This window comes from Sinohyriopsis cumingii, chromosome 4, assembly GCF_028554795.1.
Source record: "Sinohyriopsis cumingii isolate HCF-2022 chromosome 4, ASM2855479v2, whole genome shotgun sequence".
In the NCBI taxonomy this organism is placed as follows: domain Eukaryota; kingdom Metazoa; phylum Mollusca; class Bivalvia; order Unionida; family Unionidae; genus Sinohyriopsis; species Sinohyriopsis cumingii.
Genome location: NC_142964.1, coordinates 141,245,253 through 141,272,324, shown reverse-complemented (window position 1 = coordinate 141,272,324; position 27,072 = coordinate 141,245,253). Strand labels below are relative to the sequence as shown.

The window sequence follows — 27,072 nt, the reverse complement described above, 5'->3', positions numbered from 1 at the left end:
GTGCTACTGAATTAATTAAATATTGCTCCAACAAGCCGTTATTGTATTTTAAATGTTCAGTCAGTTATACCAGACCTGCACTTGTGTTGTACACACATCCTCACCTGAACGAGAGAAACGATTAGTTAAAACAGAAGTTGGTGCAGTGTTGAGTCTCAAATTGAGTCCCGAGCGCTCCCAATTCATCTTCAAAAATTGCAAATTACGATAAGAAGTAAAACTGGTAAACGAAATACTTGATAATGCGATATATTTAATTAACGTTTTGGATGAGTGGAAATGAAGTTACTTTAAATAATAACACTAGAGCCAGAAGGTGCATATACACCGTTTGGGTTCTTGGAATAAATAAAAGCTCTCTGTCTCTGTCTCTCTTTCTGTGTCTGAATCTATCTCTGTCTCTGTCTCTGTTCAGTATATAAACTTCTGTTTTAACTAATCGTTTCTCTCGTTCAGGTGAGGATGTGTGTACAACACAAGTGCATGTCTGGTGCAACTGATTGAACATTTAAAATACAATAACGCCTCGTTGAAGCAATATTTAATTAATTCAGTAGCACATATATTTATTGAAATTTGCACAATATGTGTATTGTTTTGTTTCCAAAGTTACCATGGCGTGTATTTTTCAAACTGAATTCTAAAGCAATGAACGAGGTGCACGAGGGTGCAATCAGCAGGTGTTAGCAACTATGTCAGCCGTTCATTAAGTGTCGGTGAAGATCGGCATTATTCAAAGTTATCAAAAAAGTTTATAAAAATGATAAATTTGAACCTTATGTCAAAATAAAGGACAATATGCAATTATAAATAAGCTAAACAGAACTCGTGTTCACGACCGTGCAGGTATAAGAAGCCTTTATTTACAAATGAGACACGAGTCACGGATAAGAATACTCGTTACCTATAACACATTAGCCGTTCATTCGATTGAGAATGTGTACAGTTAGGACTATCGTTTTTAGCAAGGCTTATGTAAATATGAAAGATATGAACTTTAATCCATTGAATTTCTTAAGTGGAGTAGCCCGTAATGGATACCACCACAACAGTATGTATACAATTTTCATAGTCTACATTTTTCTTTAAACGGATTTTAGGATTACGATAGAAAAACGTTGTATTGAAATAAGTAAAAAGTAGTTCGTTATCTATGAAGGTTTTAGTGTTTATTTATCTTTCAAACCATTGAACATGCTTAGCAGGTAAATGGGCAGATAGGCTTTGCAATTATTTTAAACTCACTGATTACATGTGTCTCTTGCACTATCCGCCATTCGATTTATTCAAAATATACCCACACGGTCCGTTTGGGTTCTTGGAATGAATAAAATCTCTCTGTTTCTGTCTCTCTTTCTGTGTCTGAATCTATCTATGTCTCTGTCTCTTTCTCTCTCTCTCTCTCTCTCTCATACGTTTCCGAAGGTAACAATGGAGGCAAAATATACTTGCACGTTCTGATTAATATATATATATATATATATATATATATATATATATATATATATATATATATAGTTTCATTGACATCAAACGATTACGATAAAGTTGTTCCTATGGTAATAATATACACGTATTTGTCTTCTTTTCTTTAATATTTTAGTCAAAACTTACTTATGGTACAACATATGTACATATATTTTACACGCTTTTTAAAATGCTTAAACCACCGGTCCGGTGGCCTAGTGGTTAGAGCGTCCGCCTTGGATGCGGGAGGTCGCGGGTTGGAGTCATACCAAAGACTTATAAAAATGTTGGCCAGTGATAAGTTACCCCAGCTGAGTAACCCGTGATGACCTTTGTGATGGCATGTGATAAGCTCATGACGTTATTGCGTAAACAGCATTTACGCAATGTCCCGAATATCCTTCTGTGTGCCAATTCATGTTAGGTCATGCGTCCCAATACTCAATGATATATCTTTTATTTCAAATCTCAACGCATATGTTCTTTATAGACAACTCGATGAAGACAGTACTATCGTCTTGCGTACTAAGTTGTATCTTGGTCTTTATCAACGGCCAGTAGGCCACGCTAGGGTTTTCTTTCAGAACAATAATATTGAAAAAACAAAACCAAAGGCCTATCCATTACCTTTCTTTTCAAAAGGGACATGTATTAACGAGGAAGCCCCTAGTACAGGATCTTACACTTGAACATCTTTTGAAAATGTTTCCCTCAAAGAGATTGAATAATGACGAGACATGTATGTTTCATCGCTAAGAGAGAGAGAGAGAGAGAGAGAGAGAGAGAGAGAGAGAAAGAAAACATTTTATGCGATTTCAATGACTGTAAATCTGACAGAATATTGTATAGTTGTAATGCAGAAATTGTTCACTTCTATACACATATCAGCAGGAAATAGTCAATGTGATACACTTTGAAAGTAGTTTTCAAAGTAGAGAACATGCATTATGATCGCATTTTCAAAAGTGAAATCACATTATGTAGAATGAAAGGAAGGTGTAAGCATTCATACTATTGTAACTTATGTACATGTCAATGCGGTGTTTCAAAACCAGTTAGGCATAAAATGAGTTTGTATCATGGCAAGAGAGTAAAGCCGATTTGTAATGCGTGCCCAGTAGTGGAGCTACATTATGGTGAGCAATGAGCCGAATGCCACATTATTCTTGTATGACCACTCTCTATTCAAAACAGTCTGGTCGAAAAATGTATGGTGTCATTAATGCACGTTTTTGAAGTGTTGACCGATCGTAAATAACGAAAAATTGTGAATGGGTCTAATTAAGGAATATAAATTTGTGTAATTATCATTGTGCCAAGTAGACGAAAGATTAGTAGTACATGCTACTCGAACAATCACCTAAACCGTATTAAAATTTATTTTCACCTTAGGAGATTATCATTAAACACGCAATGTGTATATCACTTATATCCTTTAAGACCTAAATTTGGTTTTGACACCGAAACAAGTAATATAAAATATTAAAAGCAATATATCTAGCAAACACTTTGAAGTAAAACTGGAAATCTTGGCCGTGTCTTCATAGCATTGTACAGTTTTCAAAAGGTTGTGCAAGTTGACTTTTTCTGTCACATGAGATTTAGATACTCGTTATCTCTGGTTTCTCTTCAACATTGTCATTATTGCAAAACAGGCATTGATTGCAACGACAGTAACTGGAAATATTTTCAAGCTATCTTAGCATAGATTATTTTCAAAGGTAGGCATATACTATATTGGTATAAGGTATTTTCAAAGATAATCATGTTAGATTTCCTTTCAAGAAATTTAATAGTAGATGCAATACATGGAACATAAAAGCCTCTTTAATACACTGCCTCTGTGGAGACTCGTATTTTCTAAATGTTTCTAAAACATGACGGAGATGAATAAAGGACATATTTTTCCTTGAGTTTTCTTTCAATTCTTTTGTTTCCTCTTCACTATATATGTTAATAACATGATGTCATTATTGTGTCGAGTCATCAACTGTACGCCCAGCTTGGTGGTATGAAACGCATCAATACAGAATTGTAGTTCATAAAAGATGCATGTTGATATTTCGATAACATTTTTTATATTTCTTTTATAATAGTTTTATTACGATGAAAAAACCTAATTGTTTAAATCATAAAAGCTAGTTGTTTTCAATAGTACTTAGTTACAGAAGTTATTATGGAAAGTACATAAAATCAAACAAGAGATATGGAGGATTTAGCAACAACCATAGGCTCTCACCTCATTAACAATATATACTTTTATATAAACAGAAAATTATATATACAATATTGATATAATGTCCGTCAGCAACTAATATATGTTCGCAACAGAAATGTTTACTGCACGCTTGCAAACCAACAAATTTGAAAGACATAAAGTATACAGATGTTGGCATTGATGGAGTGGTTGTGAGGTGGTAGATAAATGATTTTTAACTTCAGCTCGGGTGGTATGTATTTATAAACAACAAAAACGTACCAGAGAGTTTAAACTTTAAAGCTAAGGCATAAATACAGATCAAGTGAATCTCTTTGTTGTAATGATGTATTTATGGATCGCCTTGAAGATCTCCTCGCTGACCTCAACCGATTGCAAGTGTTTAGCCGCTAATAACTGTATTATATTTGTAATATGTGACAATATTCCTTTGGTTTCCGAGAGTAACACATTTTGTTCAGACCAAGAGAAAATTATTAGCCGTTTGTGGTTCACACCCTGTACATCTATTTCTAGATGACAGCTGGTTTTAGAACAGATCGTCATTTAATTAACTACAATCAAATCGAAGATTCGCGCTCGCGCGCGCGCGCGTGTGTGTGTAATTTGTGATGTTCTTTTTTCTCAGTAGTAAACGATCTGGACGTGACTAGATTCATATTTACGTGTGATTTAAAAGAGTACAGCGAAGAGTTGTTTCGAATGTATACCTAAAGCAGATTCCATTCTGCAAATGACTCCTGGTGAAAATGAACTTTGCTATACATTTTTGTTCCTGACAAAGAGTGTTTGGAAGTTTGGTTTATCACGGAGTTGTCTACTATTTACCTGCTTGATATTTGGAGGGATCAAAACCCGAATGTATCATGAAGCTATGACATGATACATTTTCTTTTAAAACAAAAGTTTTCATTCTATGTTTGTTACGCCTTGGTGAAAGTCTTTCCCATTTCGTCTCCTCCAGAGTTCTAGCATATTATAAGTTTTGTTGTCATACAAACGATTCTACCTGCTTCATCTTGCATTTTATTCGTATTAGGTGCAATTATCACAGATAATATTTCCATACTTCAAAAGAGGTCTCATAAAGGTGAAATAAGTTTTAATGATTTTCTGTCAGATTTACACTTTAAATTTCGTAGTATGTCTAACCTTTTGTATGCTTCTGTAGTTTTTCCCTGTATATGTATGTGCCAAGATAAGGATTACTTTAAAGAAGGCCCACGTGTTTATCAAAAGTGACATTAACCATCACAGTCTCATTCACTGGATGTTGTGGTTATTTTTACGTAGAGATGTTAAGAATATGGTGATCCAATCGGTTTTGATTGGATTAACATTAGCCCAAAAATTGATTTAAGCACGTGTTCATTATGAAAGCGAGTTTGTCTGGGGAACACGTTTTATCAGATTTTGAATGCAAATTACCTTCAAGATGTTAAAAACCGGATGCATAATCTGCCGATTTATAAATTATGTGATGAATTGAATGTAATTTCATGTTTTGAAAATTATCCCAAATATTATGCACTACTATCTGCTTATCATGAAGTTAGACTGAGTAGAAAAAGCTGAAATTTCTATCCTTTTATGAGGAAAATTAACGTTTCGACAAGAGAAGCATGCCTACGTGATAATTTACATTAGGTTACCATCATAATAGCCTTTAGTGATATAACTTTAAATCGTTGTTTAACAAAGGTATGGTAATTTGACATTGTTAGTAAAAGGCACCTTAAATATTGCATGCATGATGAGACGATTTTAATAATGCCGATGATTCATATAAATATTTTGTAATACATAGGCCCCTTCACAATTGCACATTTCACGGGAAACCTTGACGTGTTGGGCTGTGGCTCATATTTCATTATACACATTAGAAACCTTGCCAAATTGGGTTCCGGCACATATGTTCTTATACACACTGGATACCTTACTCTATTGGGCTGTGTTTCGTATATAGTTATACAAATTGGAAACCTTGCCTTATTGTGCTGCAGTTCATATTTCTTTATGTACATTGGAAACCTTGCCTTATTGGGTTGTAATCTCATATTTCTTTATACACATTGCATTTCACAGACGCTGTTTTTAAAATTGAATATAGTTGTCAGAAACTGAGATACTTTTTTTGTGTGTGTCACTAGCAACACCAGAGCCATAATTATCTTTATGTCAGTAGCATCGCTCCAAACCGTAAAGATTTCTGTTATTAGCAACGCCCAAAGCTATAATGATTTTTATGTCATTAGCAAGACCCGAAGCCATAACGAATTTTTATCCCAGTAGCAACACCCCAAACCATGAGGATTTACATGTCAGTAGCAACACGCGAAAGCATGTTGAAAATTTTCTTTTGGAGATACAAAGTCCTACAAAACACTCTTGTGCCTATGAATGCAAAACAAAGTGGGCTTTGAGGTATCGGAATAATATTGCTCTCTCTGAAAAATCCGAAATAATTTTATTTATGTTTTGTAAGGCAAAAATAATTCTGCTGAAATGTTTATCTTATATTTCAGTCCAATGTAATCAGTTTTTACAATTGGGACCAAAGTATGTGTTGGCAGAAAGGTTATCCTTTACCCTTTGTATATAGGTAAATGTATGCAAACTTGTATATATAAATGGGACTTGTGGAACAGTTAACGTTTTGTGACTTAGTTGCTATAAACAGGTCACGATACAAGTTTGACTGCATTTATTGAAACGAAACGAACTGAGCAGATGTCTTAGTATTTTCATATCAAATCTGATCTTTCCTTCAGACCATTATTAGTGCCTTAAGAGTCATCGCTCATGAAACGTCTGAGTAGTATTGTTCAAACAAGAATGATAATTTGATAACTAGTCTCAAATCCATGTAATAATACAAAATATCTTGCGTGTGGTGCCTTAGTTCCGCTAGACTCCGATTAAAGTTTGGTTCGAAAATAAAGACTGCTACAAAGAAAAGTACGATAAATCCAACTCTATCTCCGGCATCATATTGTCACAGGTGCTAGATGTAATTGACGAAAATATGTTTAGAGATTCCCTAACATTTTACACCCTTAACTATCACACATATTTTTCTCCAATACATGTACATCAATATATTTCTACGCACTTTTATTAAGATGGCTTCAGCAACATAAAGCCCATTGTTCTCCTTTGCCATTTTTTTCTAACAGTATTGTTATTGGTTTAACTTGTAAAGTATCAATATTTAATTATTTAGAAACAGAAAAAGGCGCAGCAACATCATGTATTGTTACGTTTAATGTTATGTTTATCATAGAGTTTATTCCGATACGCTACAACGATGAAACAAGCGTCATCGTAAGGTTGACGTAATAATTCCTAAGAAATATGTTGTCAATATTTTGAAGACTTATTTGAATGCCTAAACAATTTTTACAGCCGATGAGTACAGCCGTGCCAATTTTTTCGGTTTTTAAAGTTGACCATTCACAAAAGAAAGCCCCTGTCTTGTCGTCATCAATACATCAAACACCCTCGCATTACATGCGTCAAATCATCCTTAGGTCAATGATTCTGAACATTAAGGTGGATAATATTAAATAGATTTCTCCCTGTTTCCAGACTTTGGTTACGTTCTAACACTAATATCAACCGATCAATACTTAACCATTGCAATAATGCAGCACTAAAAAGCTACATCGCTGGTAAAGAAACTTATACAATTAAATGATGTAAATATGTGCTAAGATGCACTAAATCGTACACACAAAGTGAAATGTATATAAAAGCTCGAGTTACATTGTACTAATTACAAATTATAATTGTAAAATATAAAATAACTTAAGTCCAATACTGCTATATTTCCATATATCACTATTAATTGCACTTTGGACAGCATAAATGACTTTGTAATTAAGATTTGCCTTTAATAAGCGAAAATGCAAAATGCAGACCTCGTGAATGAATGCAAGTACGAACACGTTTGCATAAGAACATATAAACAAATCTGTCAGTTACAATCGACTTGTAGAAAGTGTGCTTAGAATTGGATATGAAAATGAACTGAACTATTTGTGCCTCAAACACGAACAAACAGCGTGAAACAGCGTCCTTGATAGACATTCAAGACACATTGAACAGTAGATAAAAAGTAATAAAAACACTGAAGTGGTGAAGCCCTATTGGGCGATATTTTGTCATGGAACATGAATCAAAATATCCGATATTACAATTCAAGTCTATAACAGACATGGTCAATCGAATGGGTAAGTGCATTATGCAATACACATGGTCAATCGAATGAGTAAGTGCATTATGTAATACACATGGTCAACCGAATGAGTAAGTGCATTATGTAATACACATGGTCAATCGAATGAGTAAGTGCATTATGTAATATACATGGTCAACCGAATGAGTAAGTGCATTATGTAATACACATGGTCAATCGAATGGGTAAGTGCATTATGTAATACACATGGTCAACCGAATGAGTAAGTGCATTATGTAATACACATGGTCAATCGAATGAGTAAGTGCATTATGTAATACACATGGTCAACCGAATGAGTAAGTGCATTATGTAATACACATGGTCAACCGAATGAGTAAGTGCATTATGTAATACACATGGTCAATCGAATGAGTAAGTGCATTATGTAATACACATGGTCAATCGAATGAGTAAGTGCATTATGTAATACACATGGTCAACCGAATGAGTAAGTGCATTATGTAATACACATGGTCAACCGAATGGTTAAGTGCATTATGTAACAAGCGTAATGAGACGTTTAAACAAAGTTTCTCAAAATAAAAAAGGTTTAAACTAAATAGGAACAATCAGTTTTATTACTTATCCAATACCCATTTTTGTTGGAGAATCTCCTTCAAAATCAATTAGCCCCTTCACAATTATACTGTAGCTTACGGTAAGAGATTAATTAAATGCTGAATGATAAAAAGTGTTAATTGTGCTCGTTGCGGTCACCATTTATTCATGTAATTATTATCAAACTTTAGTGATGTTTGTATGACTCTTTAATCCGCTTGTTAGGCTACAAAATATCTGAAAAGGGATTTGCGTTATTTACTAGTCCTTCTCCACAGTCTGTTTTGTCAGTCACGTAAGCATGCAATGTTGACGCTTTTATGTGTTGTTTTAAGCTAATATAACAACTGCACCAGCTATCAAGAAATAAATAATGTTGATATTTTGATACCATTTGAACATGCATGGGCTTCTTTTCTTTCTGTTATAAATCTTTTTTGAACTCTCTGAATTGGTTATTTAAAATCTTGTGAACCTTTTCCTAAGTTCAATTCTACACATATATTTTATCTTTTGTGAATTTACTTTCTTTTGGTGATTTAGGAACCTTAGCATTTTCTTCTGTTGTCCGCCTTCCATTTATTTTGCAACAACATTGCAGTTTTTCTAAATACTTATTCAGGCTTTTTTCTTGTGCTTTTGTGTTTTAAATATTTGTGTTATAGCTATTATACAAGAGTGTTGATTTGTTTCAAGCAATGGGTCTATTGATGTTAAATTAATATCACTAATGTTTGTCTGGCTTTGGATCATGCTTACATGACTCTAGGAAGTTGCAGACATTAAAATCGTGATGTCAGTGCTATTAAATAGCCCTGGTTTGCTTTTAAAAATTAATGTGCTTAAATGGTATCAAATGTTATTGCTTATCAAAATTAATGTGCTTAAATGGTATCAAATGTTATTGCTTATCAAAATTAATGTGCTTAAATGGTATCAAATGTTATTGCTTATCAAAATTAATGTGCTTAAATGGTATCAAATGTTATTCTTATCAAAATTAATGTGCTTAAATGGTATCAAATGTTATTTCTGATCAAAATTAATGTGCTTAAATGGTATCCAGTTTTATTGCTTATCAAAATTAATGTGCTTAAATGGTATCAATTGTTATTGCTTTTCAAAATTAATGTGCTTAAATGGTATCAAATGTTATAATGTGCCTATAGATCTTGCATATGACTGGATGATCTTTGTCCATTAAAGAAACTTTTTTCCTGATCCATTTTTGATCAAAGTTAGACAATAGTTTTAAATCAGCAAGACTTTGGATTATTATTGTAAAAGCGAAACAAGAAAGATAAAATCCCACTAGTAATGTCTCAGATATTTTAGATGATCAGACATTTACAAAAAAGTTCATATTTTATATTTGTTTTTAGTCCATTGTATATAAATCCTTATCAGTTAATGTCCGTACTTGTATGTTCTAAGTGCTATGAGACATTTTCATTCCTGTTTTATTTGTTGCTATTCACTCTTCATGAAAACATCACTACATTGCTTAGATTCAAGAAGTCCTATTTTTTCCCAAGTTGTTTTGGATCAATTTAAACAATTAAAACAAAGTCAAATGGCAGAAGGCTGTTCTGTTCAACGGTTCGAACATCATTGAAAACAGAACAGTTGAAGGAAGATGCTATTGTAGATCAGTTTAAAGAAATATCGAAACTAGAATTGATAACCTCTGACACTAGAATTTATACCGCCTTAACAAATAGTTTCAACAACTATTTCTCGATGAATAGAAAATGAATATCATACATATTTTTGAAATAAATGAAACAGTCTATGAATTGCAGACTCCCCAGTTTCAGATTAAAAATAGAACATTCTATTACGAACAAATTTATAAATGTTATATTCGGACTTCTGTTCGGAATAATAGAACTAAAATATTATAATTTTACATTATATCTAATAAAACAGACAATAATGCGCTTTTCAAAGGCTTAGGTTGGAGAAGAGAAGGAACGATTTGGTATAAAAGATAGTTCTGCATTTCTGCAGCAACTTACTGAATAGGCTCGAAATCTAACAGTTACAAACAGGCAACCAATAAGAGTTCATGGGAAAACAGAATTACAGAAAATTAACAAAAGGTAGTCATTTAATAATCAACTAAGCGATACTGAAAATATAATAAAGGAGCGCATCGTAAACAATGATTGTGAACCAGGCTGTAGATTGTTTAATATTGAAGAAGTAAGAGAATTAAGGGGCCGTGCATATTCATTGAAAGTAGATAATTCAAAGAGTAAATAAATAAAAATAGACCTTGAATTGCTTGACGAGAATACATAAGCATAACATTATTACAGGAGAGATGTAGATATAAAAGCTAAATTACAAGAACGTTTGAAAAATAATCAAATAAATAATGGACACATAGACATTCAAAAGATATGGATAATAACTTTACAGATATTATTTACAAAATAATCCTAAAGTTAGAGAAAGGTTACCATAAGGTTCAACGTTAAAACACATGTTCAACGATAATAAAGACGTAATTGCTCTCTCTCTCTCTCTCTCTCTCTCTGTGATATGTTTTGTGAAACGTTGCACCCTAGCTTCATCTGAGAAGCCAGTGTCAAACATTCTGTCCAAATTAGTGTTGTCAACTTCAGCTAACTCTAATTTCTCAGCGGTAGATATCATGTAATGCCCATCACCTCCCAATTGCTACTTAAGGTATTCCTCCATTTTCACCAACGGCAAAGATGGTCATTTTTGCCCAAAAAGACTCTTTTCTTAAAATTATAAAATGTGTGTTGACATTTGTGAATATTTTAAAAATGTATAGCAATAAAACCCGATATTTTATAGGTGGACTATTATTGAATATTTTAAGTTGTAAAAGTAGTTCCAGGCTGGGTGAGCTATAAGAAATGTTAGGCTTGCGATATGGAATCAGAATTTGAACATCTGAGTATTTAATAAAGCAATGCAATCACCACATATTGTCTAGTTTAGTATTTATTTTGCAAGTAAAATATAATCCTGCACTATTTTTGTGATTCGTTCATTTGACTTAACAACTTATAATATCAAGTGGTTTCAAATTGTGTTTTACACTGTCTCGAACAGTAGAACTAAACTGCGCAATTTGTTTGTTTGTATCTTCTTGACCACCTAAAATAGATATTATATATCTTCTAATACTCTGTCAGCCCTGTGCTACCTTGAGGAAAGGGGCCTTGAGTGGTCTAAAGCGCTCACCGTTACGGATCACTGCCATCTCACATCTGTCATGGGTTCGAGTCTTGGTTTTTTTCCGATGTGGGTATGCGAGAAAACTTGCCAGTTGCTTTTCGTGGGTCTGTGTTTTTTCCAGGGTTTTCCCTGGTTCTTCCTCCAACATTTATGCTGGCAGCTACGTATCCTGTGCTTAGAAATGGGTTAAACCCTATAACAACAACAACAACAACCTTAAGGAAAGATATAATTGCATGATATTTGTTCATAGTGTATTTAACTATTTCAGCTACGTTACCATATTCCCATTTGTAGGCTGTTAACACAATACCTAACGTAGCTTATTCAAAGCTTTGTGTAGAATTTCGTGTCTTATCAAATCGTTTTTTTCCCCAACAACACGTTCATATCATTAATTTTGGATAGGAGGAATATTAAAGTTATCACACACCTTGCTAAAATCTTTACGATTTATGCCATATTAAATGCTTGAAGGTATGGTAATGGTTTAACAAATTGATACAGTAATGTTGTTGCTGTGGGGTTTAACGCAATTTTTCAGCACACGATATGCTATACATGGCGGCCAGTATTAATGGTGGAGGAAGAACACGGGAAAACCCCTGAAAGAACCATCGACCCACGAGAAACTACTGGCAAGCTTTCTCGCATACCCACATTGGCTGAATCCAAGACTCGAACCGGCGCAGAAAGAGGTGAGATGGCAGTGATCTGTAACGGAGAGCGATTTAGACTACTCGGCCACTCGGGCCCCACAGTAATGTGGGTGTCTGAAAGCATGTATTAAATCTATATACTGATTTTGCTAAGTTTGGTATAATTTAATGCGATAATTGCCAATAAGAAATTCTGCTTCCCGATGCTGCCATGCACACGGCCTAGATTAACTGTTTTGCCACAGTTTCAAATCACAATATCCCGCGTATCTATTCATTAAATCAATATTATCAAACTTTAAAGTGTATTGATAAAGATGATAAGTGGTTTCTAGGTAAAATAACCACTTTATGTATATATTTTATCTCTTTAAGTACTTTTGTTTTTCATTTTTCAATTGGTGCGTAAAACTGGGTTGAACCACAAAATAAGTTTAGGTGCTTGTTTGCGTTTTCAAATCTGAAGTCCATGATTTATTTATATAAAATTAGTCATAGCTTTATGGATTTAAATAATTTGTATCAACTGAACAGCGAATTTGAAAATAATCAGATTGTGGAATATGCTCCGTTTTTATCGCGTGCATTTGATTTATATTATATGTGGGTGGCCTATGACTTTTCGTAAAAGTATGATTGCCTTTAAAGTTTGTTTTGTTTTCATAATTTGCCTAATATCATGGTTCTAGTTTTATTCCATGCAAAATTAGTACCAGTGCTGGCCCAGGTTTATTATCATAAAATTTGGGAAAAAAAACACTAACCCAGGATTTTAAAATAAAAATTTTAAGATCCCTAGCCGAATTTCTTTTCGTAAAATGTTATGTACAAATTGCCCAGATATTTATTCATAAATTTATGCTAACTAGTGGCCCATGAATTCCAAAATAAAAATGTTGGAGGCTATGGCCCAGGTAGCTCAGCCTTTTTTCTTCATAAAATTGTGAAGGCCAGTGACCAGAGGCTTCAGGTTTTTCATATAAATTTGGAGTATAGGAAACGGTTGTACTAGGTTTTCTTTTAAAAACTAGAACAAATGGCTGATGGTCACCTGTTACTTTTTATAATCGGTTAGAAGTGTTTGAAAACTAATTAACCAGTCTCTACTTGATTGAACAGTGTTAAGTGGCACAGGACAAAATAATATCCTTCTACTTTCTATAGAAATCTAACCCTGTCCAATAAATGAAACCACAGAGTGGAACCATGGCAAGTCTTTGCGTTAATATTCCAAGTTAACGTGACCATTCGTTCAAGAGGAGTATCGATTCAATTTTTTAAAATACAACCATAATGTCGCATTGGTGCCATTTTTCTGATCATCAGCTTGTCCTAAAGGGTCTATTCATGAAAATCCCATGTCGATGTGACCAGCCGAGTAGTATGGATAGCAAGATTTTTATTACCACAATGGCGGCCATATATGTTTTTTCAATTGATATTTCAGTTATGACCTGTAGGGTCTCAGAATGAATCCGTGTACCAAGTTGTATGACTTTCTGTCAAATAGTTGGGAACGAGCATCGATAGATAAGGAATAACTGCTAAGGTCGACGAAAGGACCACATACGAGGAAGGTCCGTTGCCGAAGTTGTGCTAGCCATCGATCAGCATAGGTCAAATTCATGTGTTCTCAGCACTCAACTAAAACTGCTGCTTGGTCATCGCAATAATCCTTAGATACTTTATTACGACTTTTTATTTACAAATTCGTGGCTTTTTACATATAACTGTGTCTCACAGTATTGAAATTCTATGAAAATTTTATAAACACGTAGTTACTCAATTTATCAATACGATCTATTATTGCTCATTTTGACGTTTGATCATACCGAAATTGTCAAGTCTTGTTCGATGTATCACAGAGATCAAAATAATATAAATATAAAGCATCTCTTCTATCGCACATGAAAGTATGATCAAAAGTGCTTTGCTACTACTTTAAGCTAAAATAAAATGTGTTTCCTAGCGATCTGGCTTTAAAATTGAAAATTATGATAGGTATATTTTAAAACAGATGGAAAAAGGGCTATTGTCGGCAGTGAGAAAAAGGAACTGTCGGCTGTCTGGAAACACATACTTTTGGGCCTTAATTTAATCACGAGTTCCCCACGTTCTCGTTTGTGAGTGTAAACATCATAATGTAAATGACATCACCTTTGTTCTCATGTTGCTTTTCATTCATCATGAAATCTCCCAGAGCTCACAGATAGGTTGAAACGGTTAAGGCCAATCCAAGTTATTGCATTAATTGCATAACCAAGTTAAAAACCTACCCACGTACCAGGTTCAAATGCAAAACAAACTGATAATAAAATACAATGGACAAACATAAAACGCTGACCTCTTCTTGTGAAAACAAAATAGCGCTAGAACACTTATCATTGCATATATATTGTATAAGGACAATCCATATTCTTTACAATAAACAAAGACCTCTGAAGATATAGATTAGTTTACATTGTGTTTCATGCATAAACTAGCATCAACAAACCAAGAGTTATTATTGCAAAATGGTAATTAAATTTTTATTATAATACTTTCCTGCTGTGTAAACCTTATCCGCCTACAGAAGCTTAACATGATAAAGACTTCGCACGTCGAGGATACTTTAAGACAGTACGTCCGTCCGTCCGTCCATATGTGTAATATCCTTGAACTCCTTCACTGTTAAAGCTACACATATGAAACTTACTTCCGGGAAAGTCTTACGTGTGTCGATTGTGCCGAAACTTTGTATACCCGTGTCCGTCTGTCTGACAATCATTCTGTGTGATCTCCTCAGTTGGACTGTATGATATAACATTGTAAAATCCATCTGTCAAAAGTAGGGATTGCGCTGATAAATAACAATGCATTCTAGTTTTGCTATTCTACGCATCCTTTCCGTCAGTTATTTTATATTTATTTGCCATTTTAGCCATTGATGACTATATGGACTGTTGGTGTAACATAAGTAGTTTTATTTTCATGTCGGAGCCTAGAGCAAGATTCAGGTGAGAGGTAAATTTTGCATGAGCATCTATTGAAGACAAATGTAATGCATAAATACATTTAATGCTACCAGGTCGATCACACTATACATCTCCGTCTTCTTGTGAAAAAAAGTATCGTGGTAAAATATTGTCTTCCATTTATACAGATTGAAAAATTAAAAAAAAATACAAAATTAAAAATAGCAAGATTCGATGACATTCCTCCAATGCTGACACGATTTTCCTATATCCATACAAATTATCGTGTTTTGTCCAGACAAGTTACTTTGCAATTATTTTAAATTAATTCGTTCATCATATGCAATATAAAAGTTATCCGATGCAACGAATTTCGGACAGAATATCCAGTCTCATGTCCCATGTTATGCTATTCCTGTTGAGTTTACCATTGGTCCAATGCTGTTTGAGCTTTGAAACATTGTTTTCCGCTAAATGGCCCAACACGGCCTTGAATAAATGCTAGCTAATGTATAAGCTAACACATTACCTGAAGTAACATAAGGCTGCACGGTTCATTATGCTGGATGAGTTCGAAAAATGGACGGGTAAGATGCAATCTAATATTCTGACACAAAGTGCGGACATTTTGGTCTAAATGTCAAACATATCTTAGATCGGCATGACGCTAGAATCCATTATTAATGGATTAATTTTCCTGTCTTGAAAATTCTCAAATCGTAGCAGATTTTCTAAATAAATATATGATATACTCCGGTAGATTATCAGTGTTATTGTATATAATTATGCTGATTTTAATTTCCTCCTCAAAATTTGTATAAGCTATTTGTCGACTACGTATACTATATTCTATTGGCCCCTGGCAGACTAATTATCAGCTGAAAAATGTGTACTTTGGTGCAATATTCAAATTATTTAACTCACGAAAATTAAGCATTTATTTGTCTGCAAATATCTGTTATTCATCAAAGTTTGAAGGGTCACAATTAAGCCGTTTGTAGCAACCTCGGTCTTTCTGTCGTGGCAGAAAAAAAACCTAGCATGTATAACAGATTGATATCTCAATTTTAGGAAAAACATAAACGAAAGTAAAACATAATTTCTGTAAATGTTATATGGAGTAAAATAACTTATAAATTTAGCATATCAATGCTACGAAATATATTCACTAAAATAACTTTTAAATGTATTTGTAATTAATAAAGTACAGTAATACCTCGTGCATTCGCGTTTCTGGATTCGCGAAATCACGGATTCGCGAAATTTTCATTGGTACCCTCTACGTACATGTTTTCTTTATTTTATTGAATTGTATCTTCGTTATATGACTTCTGTGACATATGAAGTTTACCTAGTTTACCTTCCTGACAATGACAAAGAAAACGTCAGTCATTAAGTTTACAGTCCCATTCGTTACTTGGTTTTACCTTACTGTGAGTGTAAAAGAAAACGGCAGCCAATGAATTAGTATAGGGGTAATATTAGTACATGTATAGATGTACCGTACTGTAAATGCGCTAGTGTGGCAAATACCCATTAGGCGATACTGTACTCTATTTTTACGTCAACCATTTATTTCTCTTTTTAAGGGAAATGTATTAAGCTAACTTTTAAATGAAATTAAAGTGCTTTGGGAGCATGATTTGGGTCAAATTTAGGGTTTAAACCCTAGAAATAAGTATTTATTAGCATTTTTAGTGACTTGTACCAAACATTCGCGATTCCTCCTGATCCGCGACTGGTTCTGGAACCTAACCTCGCGAATGTTCGAGGTATTACTGTACTTTATTTTTATATAAACAGTGACGTATCTCTTGATCCTATCGCGTGATGACTATGTTCTCATGAATGAAATTTATAATGGCCGCTATTACGGGTTGCCCAGTTTCTTCTCTAAGGTGGCAAGGGACATGTTCGTAAATTGGCCACTGACAAATTTCTTAACTCAAGGCTATGGTGTGACTTTTTGAGCTATTATTGTGTAATAATTAAAGATATGGATATATTTGTGAATTTGGTCTTACCGGAAGGTGTCGTTCTTGAAACTGATGTGAAACATGTTCACCTCACGTAGTCACTGCACAGTATATAGCCAGTGAAATACCAATAGTGGGCAAGGAAGCAGATATAGTCACTTATAGCAGTAGACACGTTGGTTCAAGGCAAGTAGAATATCTCAAAAACTGACTGGATGGCAACCTATCACCCTAGAAAAGACTTATGCTTGCACCGTGAGCATCATGTGTTCTCCAAAATGGCTTTCGGACATGGAAAATGCATTTATGCATTTGGGGTGGGTGGGGTGAATCAACCTTTTATTCTTTTTATTCTATGAATTCACACTGACTAGTCAGGTCAGGTGAATGATATTCTTATGTTTGGCTCTATAATACCTATCCAAAAATATTGACCTTTCTGACCCCAGTCATGTATTTTATTTTTTTAATGAATTTTTATATTAGGCAGGTGTATGCAACATTACATTTGAGCATAAAAACTGTCCATTGCATCCTAAACAGACGACAGATGGTTCGATTTAGGTCATACTGTCAAATCTAGTTAGAGTCGGTTCCGGACAATACATTACTAAAAGCGAAATTAAGAGGGAAAATCCTGATCCGGTAGAGAATGGTACTGGGAAGAAACCAAAAAAACAAAAAACAAAAGCGTAATCTTGAGAATGAATTTAAGGCTTTTCGTTTATTTTTTGAATAACGTTGTTCGGTACTAAACTTTTTCCCAAAGGTACTTGTTAGACAGAAATATAGACTAGTCTCGTGAGCCTGGCTGTCTAATTTGCACAACAATGCGTACATAGATTATTCGTAGGAAAATATAACGATACGGAATTATGTTATTTATACTAAAAAAAGCAAAAGTCAGAAAACACTTTATATATATATATATATATATATATATATATATATATATATATATATATATATATATATATATATATATATATATATATATATATAGAGAGAGAGAGAGAGAGAGAGAGAGAGAGAGAGAGATTTGGATTTTTACGTAGCTTTAACAATTTGTCAGTCATATCGCTACGATGTCTGCAGTGTGACAGTTTATAGTGATGTCTAGCACTGAGGCATCATGCCGCAGACATGTAACATGATGACCCACCCAGTCACATTATCCCGATACCAGGCCGACCAGTCCTAACACTAACGTCTTAATGCTGAGCGCCAAGCGAGGCAGCTGTTAGTACCATTTTTGTAAGTCTTTGGTATGACTTGGCCGGGGATCGAACCCACGACCTCTCGCATCCGAGGCGGAGAGAGAGAGAGAGAGAGAGAGAGAGAGAGAGAGAGAGAGAGAGAAGTGAAACTCCTCAAAACGTGTGTATAGTTGGAAATCTATTTTAGCTGTTATGTTCATGACACTTTTGAGCAGACTAAGTACTGTTAGCAAGTACCGTAGTACAAAGATGTCTCAAGATACCCTAGGTTAAAATAAGACTTGAAACGCGTACCGACACAGATTATAATCGGCAAAAATTTAATCTCAAGTCTTTCTACCATACAAAAGTGCAAGCTTTTAGGGCTAATCATTATTAGCGACATTTTTGTAGGTAAGTTATTTAAGAAAGATAACGTGTATCTAATTAATATCCTTTGTGATGCCTTGCCGACGAAGATCTACAAACAGTTTTCTAAAGCTATATTCTCTCAGTTGATTTTCAATGGAGACATTTATCACATACATATATTTAAGTAGCAATGACTGTTATTTGTCTTCACTCACATGTCACGATGCCAGAACGACCGGATTAGCATTGTAGATTAAGCTATGCTTACATAATAAAATTAGTCTGATCAAAGAGTATGTATATGTGCCAAACCCTATATTGAAGAGAAAAAATAAGCATAGAGAAAAGTACTGGTTCAGATGGTCTAAAGAAAATGGGATTCGACAATAATGAATTGAGAAACAGCACTGATGAAGAGAAGTGTTCTTTTAACAATGCCTGCCAATTTTGACAAGCTGACTGATCTTTCAAAACCGATAAAATAAAATGTTATTTGGACTTGGATGGGGGAATTTCCAAGGGTTTTTGGTTTTTAGGAGTTTCACCATATATCCTTATACAGAGTGCACTGTTGTCAAATTTGATTAAATATACTATCATGTTAAATTCTTATGTTTCTGTGTGTTGCTGCTTAGGTATATCGCATGAAGGCAAGGTTACAATGTATATTAACCTGGTTGTATTACCCAATGTACGTATTAGATAAACACCAGAACTGTATATTACTTCTTCAAATTTATTTTGAGCTAAATTTGTACAAAATGTGTTTTGTAGAAGTATTCTAATTTTGAAAAGGCCAGTTTCGTCTGGCCTGGCTGGTAATATTTTGTGCCTTAGTCTACTCATGTGTTACAGTTCTTGTTTACTTCTCTTAGTAAATGCCAAGTGATTTGTGACTAAGAAATAATAGCCTCATCAAACGCGTCTAGAACTGGAACTTAATATCTTTACCAGGTACCACGCTTTGTTAAACATCATTGCTGAGTACAGTACGTACAACCGTAGTAGTTAGGAATCGAAATAAATTTCCATGCTGTTAACATGCTTTGGGACTTGAAAGTATGCAGTCTTCAGACACTTAATAGCCGCTTTTCAGCAAGTAGATATACAATATATTAGAAAAACTAAACAACAAACAAAACGTGAAACCTAGCATATACATATTACAACAAAATGAGTTGATCAAACACTAATTAGTCGGTTTACACGAAATGAATGCAAACTCTTTATGAAATTTATGCTCCAAAATCAGTGTTGTGTGGTGATTTGAATAAAACATGGAGAGAACCAAAAGCTGAATACTAGAAAAAATGTGGTTTTAAAATAATAAATAATCTTAGACGGGTTCGTATCACGTGAAACTTTTTTCCTATTATTATATAAGAAGTTCACCCTTAATTCAATTGAGTTCACTGCAAACTCCAGTTGCAACTGTATTCATTACAACGGAATAGTCTGGTTGAGACATAAAAAGGATGGGAACAAAAGTTGTCGAGTGTAAAATCGATCTTTATAACGAACTTATCAGCTACCCGACTCTGAGATCAAGTTCCGATTGTATCTCTGTTTCTCTGTACAATGCCAAATTCATTCCTCAGGATTGAACTTTCTCAGGGAATCTGTCACTGAGAGGTTTGCAAACATGAAATTGTAAAAAGTTGCAATTTTAGAGTAACACTGAGATTGAAAAATAAATAAAATAACATGAATTATTAAGTATATATCTGCAGCACTGATATAACTTTCGCCTTTATTCCCGACTTGTACTTTTGTATCAATAAGGAATGGGAGATAACTCTTCCAAATGAAGAGCATGAAATGTACAACTTGCATTTGAAATTCGTTACTGCTATAAATAAATTGATAACAATGTAGATATACTCCACCATATTTGTTTAGCTAACTATCACGGCTACCGTCACCTCTCACTATTCCGACAATTCTTACACAATTAACGCAACATGATTTTGTTGCCGCAAGTAATGTGAAGGAAGACACAAATGAAAGTTAGGAAAAAACTGTGTACGGCCTGCATCACGCTGAAATACTTGCATACATACTGCTGTTATAAGAAAATGGATAATTGTACTTTAAAAGTATGTACCTGACATAATTCGTATAAAGTAAATAAAATTGAGACTTTGCAACATACTTCTTACACACACAGAGATAGATAGATAGATAGATAGATAGATAGATAGATAGATAGATAGATAGATAGATAGATAGATATACGGAATGTTTCGACATATTTTCGGAAAAAATCAGAGTTTGGAAATAAATTTGGATTAAGAAAAGAAATTTAATTTTTTCGTTATTTACTAGCGTATGTTAATGTGTTAAGTACATGTGTTCCTTTGTAAGACTGCGTATGTTAATGTGTTAAGTACATGTGTTCCTTTGCAAGACTGCGTATGTTAATTTAGTACAATTGTTCCTTTGTAAGACTGCAAGTCTTCCTACGCCTTTCAAGAGAACAGTTGTTTTCTGTTGGAATTTTATGTAATTTCTCAAGACCACTAAATATTTTCTGCTTAAGAACGATGTTTTTGCACAGGGTGACACCTATAGTGTAAGCGTAATCATCCCACTTTAGTAACAGGTTTTAGATGTTAACTTTTTACAGCAGTTAACACAGAGGTGGTAGACTCATTTACTTTAAGATTCTGTCTATTTCATTTCAGGGTTGGGGGCTGTGACGTTTGTTTCATTTTATCTCAAGATAATTATTTTGTGTCAAATAATATAATGCACGTAGTATAGTGTTATTTTTCTATATAAAAAAAAGAACCATATATTTTATAAGCTATTGACAAACTAAACTTCAAGCAAAAAGTTTCAGGCCTTTGCCCTTAGAACATTAAATTGTTGGTCTCCAAAATAATTGTGGTATACCGTTGTACGTATCGCGAGATAATCAGAAATATCGCGGTATACCGCATAACAAATTTATTTATAGTTTAGGAACAGTACCAAAAAATCGCCTTACGTATAGTTCTTTGCGTTCCTCTGTAAATAAACACTTGAAACTTTTAAAAGACATCACTATCAACAAAATTACGAAGTAGGCTGCTTATGTCGGGATACTGCGTGTGAAGTAACAGAAAATATACCTCAAAGTATACTTTTTCTTTTGCAGTTGACCCTGGGATAAAAAGTCATCGCCAAAGTCAACAGAAGTTGAATCACTACACAGCCATATTAGTAATGATGCTATTCATCCTTATGGTTGTATTGCTGAACGTGTATTACAGGAATTCCGATGTTGATGCCGAAAACGAGTATGGGATTATTCTGGCAAGTGTCTTGTACGTTATTGTCCTCATACCCTATATGGCACTTCCGATAGGTCTTGGAAATGTTATCGGAATCGTGTGTTTTAATCCGTTTGAGGAAGTGCAAAGACAGGGTATTAATTTCGAAGCACTTCCGAGAATTTGCTTTCGTGTCGTGACAAGAGGAATCTATAAGAAACTTATTTTATCTAATTTATTAAAAAATCGAGAAAATTGCATCAAAAGTGGACTCCGGAACTTTCTATTCGAGGTTGTAGCGGATGTTTATATACCAGGTATAGAGGATTTATGCAGACATCTTACAGTGCCAAATTCATACAAAACAAAACGAGGGACACTCTTTAAGGCGCGTGCGTTGAATTACTGTTTAGAGCCTGGGGTATCTGATATTAAAGAGGAAGACTGGGTTGTCCACTTGGACGAAGAGACAATACTTACACAGTCCAGCATATATGGCATCATCAGATTCATCAAAGACGGCAAGGCTGATATTGGACAGGGAGCTATTTCTTATGCCAACGGTGAAGTTGTGAATTGGCTTACTACATTAGCAGACAGCATACGGCTCGCCATCGATTATGGACTGTTCCGGTTACAGCTAGGTGTATTTCACCGCCCTTTGTTTGGTTTTAAGGGATCATACATCGTTATAAAACAGGGTGTTGAAAAGGAGGTCGGACTTGATTTTGGTCCTCGTGGAAGCATCGCTGAGGATTGCTATTTTGGTTTGCTTGCTTGGAAGAAGGGATACAAATTTGGTTTCGTCTTGGGAGAAATGCAAGAGAAAAGTCCATTCACTTGTATGGACTATATTCGACAACGACGTCGTTGGTTCGTCGGACAAATGCTTACAGCGCTTAGCGGAGAAATTCCTTTTTATTGCAAGTTCTGCTTGATAATCTCCTTATCATGTAACATTCTGATGCCAATAAGTTTATCTAACCTATTCCTGAACTCTTTGTTCCCCTTAGCTAAGCCAACTATAATGCAGATTTTAACTGGTTTCCTGGGTGGAACATTTGCATTTCTTTACGGTTTTGGCGCCTACAAATCCCTACATGGGAGATGTTGGAGCACCAGCAAACTCGTCGTGGTATGCATTGCCAGTTGCGTCCTTGTCACACCATTAGCAGCGTGTATGGACAGTCTTGCTACCTGCTGGAGCTTGTTTAATCTCAACTCGAACAATTTTCATCTCATTCAGAAGGACACACACGAGTTCAAAAGATCAAGGTCGCATGGTACTGTAAATATTTGTTGAGTATGGGGCACATTTTCAAATTTGTTAATGATATTACTAATTTTCAACACTTAACAATAATATGAGGTAAAAACTTCGGTCATCTCAAAGCTAAGAAAGTGCCTTTTTCCGACCTGAAAATTCGTGCTACTAACGTGTGTGCTACATGCTAATATATGCCCTTCACTTCGTGGTTTTAATTTTTATGTAGTAAAATGTATCTTCATTCATTTAATAGATCCAAAAGGATTAGTCTCATTCTACCAGGTCTAACTGATTTGGAGGATGTTTGTTGCACCTCATCGTGGTAATTGCCACAATATATTGTCGTTATAGGGTATAGCTACTACTCGCTTTCCTCCTGTACCCGTTTATTTACAAAGTCTGGTTAATTACATAGTTTGGCAGAAACATTATGCCAATTAACGGCATGCATTTTAACTTGGTGCATCACATTTTAAGCGATGTTGTCTTAAATAACCAATATTAGCTCATATAAATAACGTGTATTGATTTACAGATTCTCATTCTTCTTTGTTTACTTCTTTGAGACCAGATGCAATCCTGCAAACTGGTACAAATCGTAACATGCTGCAATGTACTATAACGTTTGTATGAAATGGATTCATACAGTCGCCATCCTAAAAGCAGACTTGTTCCTGTTCATAACAAAGCACGTGGAATTTAGGAACTCAGTCGTGTATAAAATAATAACCGTCGTTTCAAACCAATAATTTGACATGACATATTATGATTATTTTTAAACGTCACAACAGCATTAAGTTCAATTCATCTGCCATCCATATTTTCCTTATCTTGAACCCGTTTCCTGATCCTTAGTATTATTTGTCCAACGTAATTACCTGTCTTTTTCCGAGAAAATCATGTATTCCGAAACTGATTTGTATAGTACATATTGCAAAATATTTGGACGTTTCGTTGGGCAAAAGAACGGTAGCTTTTCGAAAGTAACATGTCTCTTGTTGCAATCTTTGACTCTTTTCGAGAGTTAAGTAAGTTCTATAAAACGGCTATATAGCTTCACTATTCGGAAAGCATGTATATGCATTGAATTTTCAGAATTCTTCTGTTTATCAGAAACAATGAACGTAATCAGAAGAAGTAGGTCATTGCTGTATATATTTCATGTTTTGCCACTACTGCTACTACTAAACGGTTGTTGAAGTTTTGGATCAAAGGCTGAGAACCAAATAATACATCGGTATGAAATATACAGTCCTGTTACAACAACCATCATAGATTGGTATGAAATATACAGTCCTGTTACAACAAGCATCATGGATGGCAGAACAAGACCTACACTGATCGACTGAAATGGTAAATAGAAGGAGCAAAGTTGTCCATGATCTTCCAGAACGCTCTTTGATAACAGATTTGGATCTGCAGATGGGTTCACGTTATACACCTGAAATACCGCTGAAAAATCAGTTTGTACGTGTTATTGACAGGAAAAGAATGGTAAGAAAGAAATGGTTACCAGTTATGTACGGGAACGAATGGTAAGAAAGGGTGCCTGTTGCACGCAAACACGCACTTCATGAGCTCCAAAGCGTTAGCACACTTGGTATTGTTGTTACGCGTCTTGAAACTACTCATTTTATCAATAGGACATGGGAAAATATATCAACGTCATCATACCTCAAGCCACATCCAACTACATTATATATGATTATTTTCGAATAAGCATTTACCCACTCGTTCAACAAGAGTCAGACCTAATGAGACAAAGATTATGAATTTTTAACGTGGCCGCTTTTGGTGCCCAGATTTTATGTACCTTATACTTATTTAAAATACCCATAATTTAAATGTTTATGTTTATTTATTGGTTGTGTTCTTGTTCTTGTAATCCATCTATTAACGCACTGGCCATGAAGACAATATTTATGTGATAATTTTTTAAAAAATTTGTTGCTCAAACGTATTGTTGTTTTAAAAGTCAACTTCTGTGATTTCATAAAATAAACGATTATTTAATATTTTGTTACCTATATTTTTCTTTCCAAACGCACCTTAAATGGGTTATAGAAACAAAACAGATACTAACTGAAACCTTCATGCAGTTAGTGGAGTATTAAAAATGATTACTGAGATTTGATTTGTAGACGAACAACTTAAGAACTCAAAAAGAAGACTAAAATATGACATTTGTCTTCTATGATATAGTCACTGAGATTGCTTATTATTGTAGCGTTCGTCGTTATTTAAAATTGCCAAACCTGTTTTATATTACGTAAAACACAAGTTTAAAATTTTAATAATTTTATCACAAATTGTGAAAAAGACATTAAAAAAATTAAAACTTTCAAAGTGTTTTGAGTGACCAACACCAAGTTCTTACTAGCTAACGTAACCTCAGCGGAGGCGTGGACGCGAAAGTAAACATCCCTCTTAGAAAAACGAATTCAAAGATCTACAGAGAGAATTTCAGAGAGCATTTCCAAAATAAACAATTTGTTTTTAGAAAGGAAGCCACCATATTTTTTCCATGAAAAGGATTGATTGGGTATGTCTTACATCTGATTTAATAGAGTGTAATTTTGCCATCGATACACAATAGCATGTATGTGCTAAAGTAAGAAGATAGCTATAATGTTCACAAAACCATATTTCTATTTTATCATTATTTAAAGAGTACTCGCAGATAACACAAGTAACAATATGTTCCAAGCAAAATCCAAGTCTGACTTGATAAAATAAATACACAAAATGATCTCCACACACCATGGAATCTGTTTCGCAACTTTTTCAGTCTCCGTCTAAGTCCGCGCGAGTTTAGGAATTTTTTTACTACTTTTAGTCTTTACGACATTTTTAGATTGTTTCAGAATTATTTTCAGTCTTCCCTAACGTACGTGATAGTTTGGAAGTTTACTACTACCTTAAATCTCGGTCGTTACAACCTAATGTTACGGATTTTTTTTCTGTCTCCGCTGAAGTCCGAAAATGTTTCTGAACTTTAGTACTACATTGATTCACGTCATTTTAATGTTACTATGAGTTAGTTCCCATGATTAAATCTATTTATAAAATCGGTATGCAAATTGACTGACGCCTCCGACATGATCTGAGATATAAGCAATGCTTTATACAACCACTAGGCTGTAAGACATTACACACCCTCGTGTTGGTGGCATAGTTGGGGTTTTTTGGTAGTAGATTACTGGGGATTGTTTACTACTCGCGGCGTGTTAGGTAGTCTATGTGGTGTATTGGGTATTAGATTAATCGGCATTGGTTACTACATGCTGCGTGTTGGATAGTAAATGACTAGATATTGGTCACTACACACGGCGTTTTGAGTAGCCTATGTGGGACATTGGACTGTATAGTGTTGGGTGGTGGATAGTAGATGACGAGATACTGGTAAAAACATATGGCCTGTTAACAGTATAGCATGTGGTTTTGGGGGTGTAGATTATGGGGCAATGATCACTTATGATTTTGTATGGGATTTTGGACAGCAGATGACATGATATTTATCACTTCACATGGTGTGTTGGATAGTCTATGTGGTGTGTTGGATAGTAGATCACTTCATTTGGCGTGTCGGATATTATAAGCGTGCTGTTTGATCACTGACGAAGGGATTTGGTCACTAAACACTGCGTGTTGGGGGTTTAGTGTGGAGTGTTTAATAGAAGACGACGTGATATTGG

At 34.5% G+C, this 27,072-nt stretch overlaps 1 protein-coding gene across 1 annotated transcript in view; it reads left to right on the top strand.

Annotated features, from left to right (window-relative positions):
• The window catches only part of LOC149802216 (glycolipid beta-1,4-mannosyltransferase egh-like), an 83,266-nt gene extending 57,874 nt beyond the window's left edge, over positions 1-25,392 (top strand). The window contains exon 2 of the mRNA XM_089954410.1: positions 21,996-25,392. Within this exon, the coding sequence (XP_089810536.1) occupies positions 21,996-23,413 (1,418 nt within the window). The 3' untranslated portion in view covers positions 23,414-25,392. The remainder of the gene's footprint in view (positions 1-21,995) is intronic.
• Positions 25,393-27,072: the final 1,680 nt, after the last annotated feature.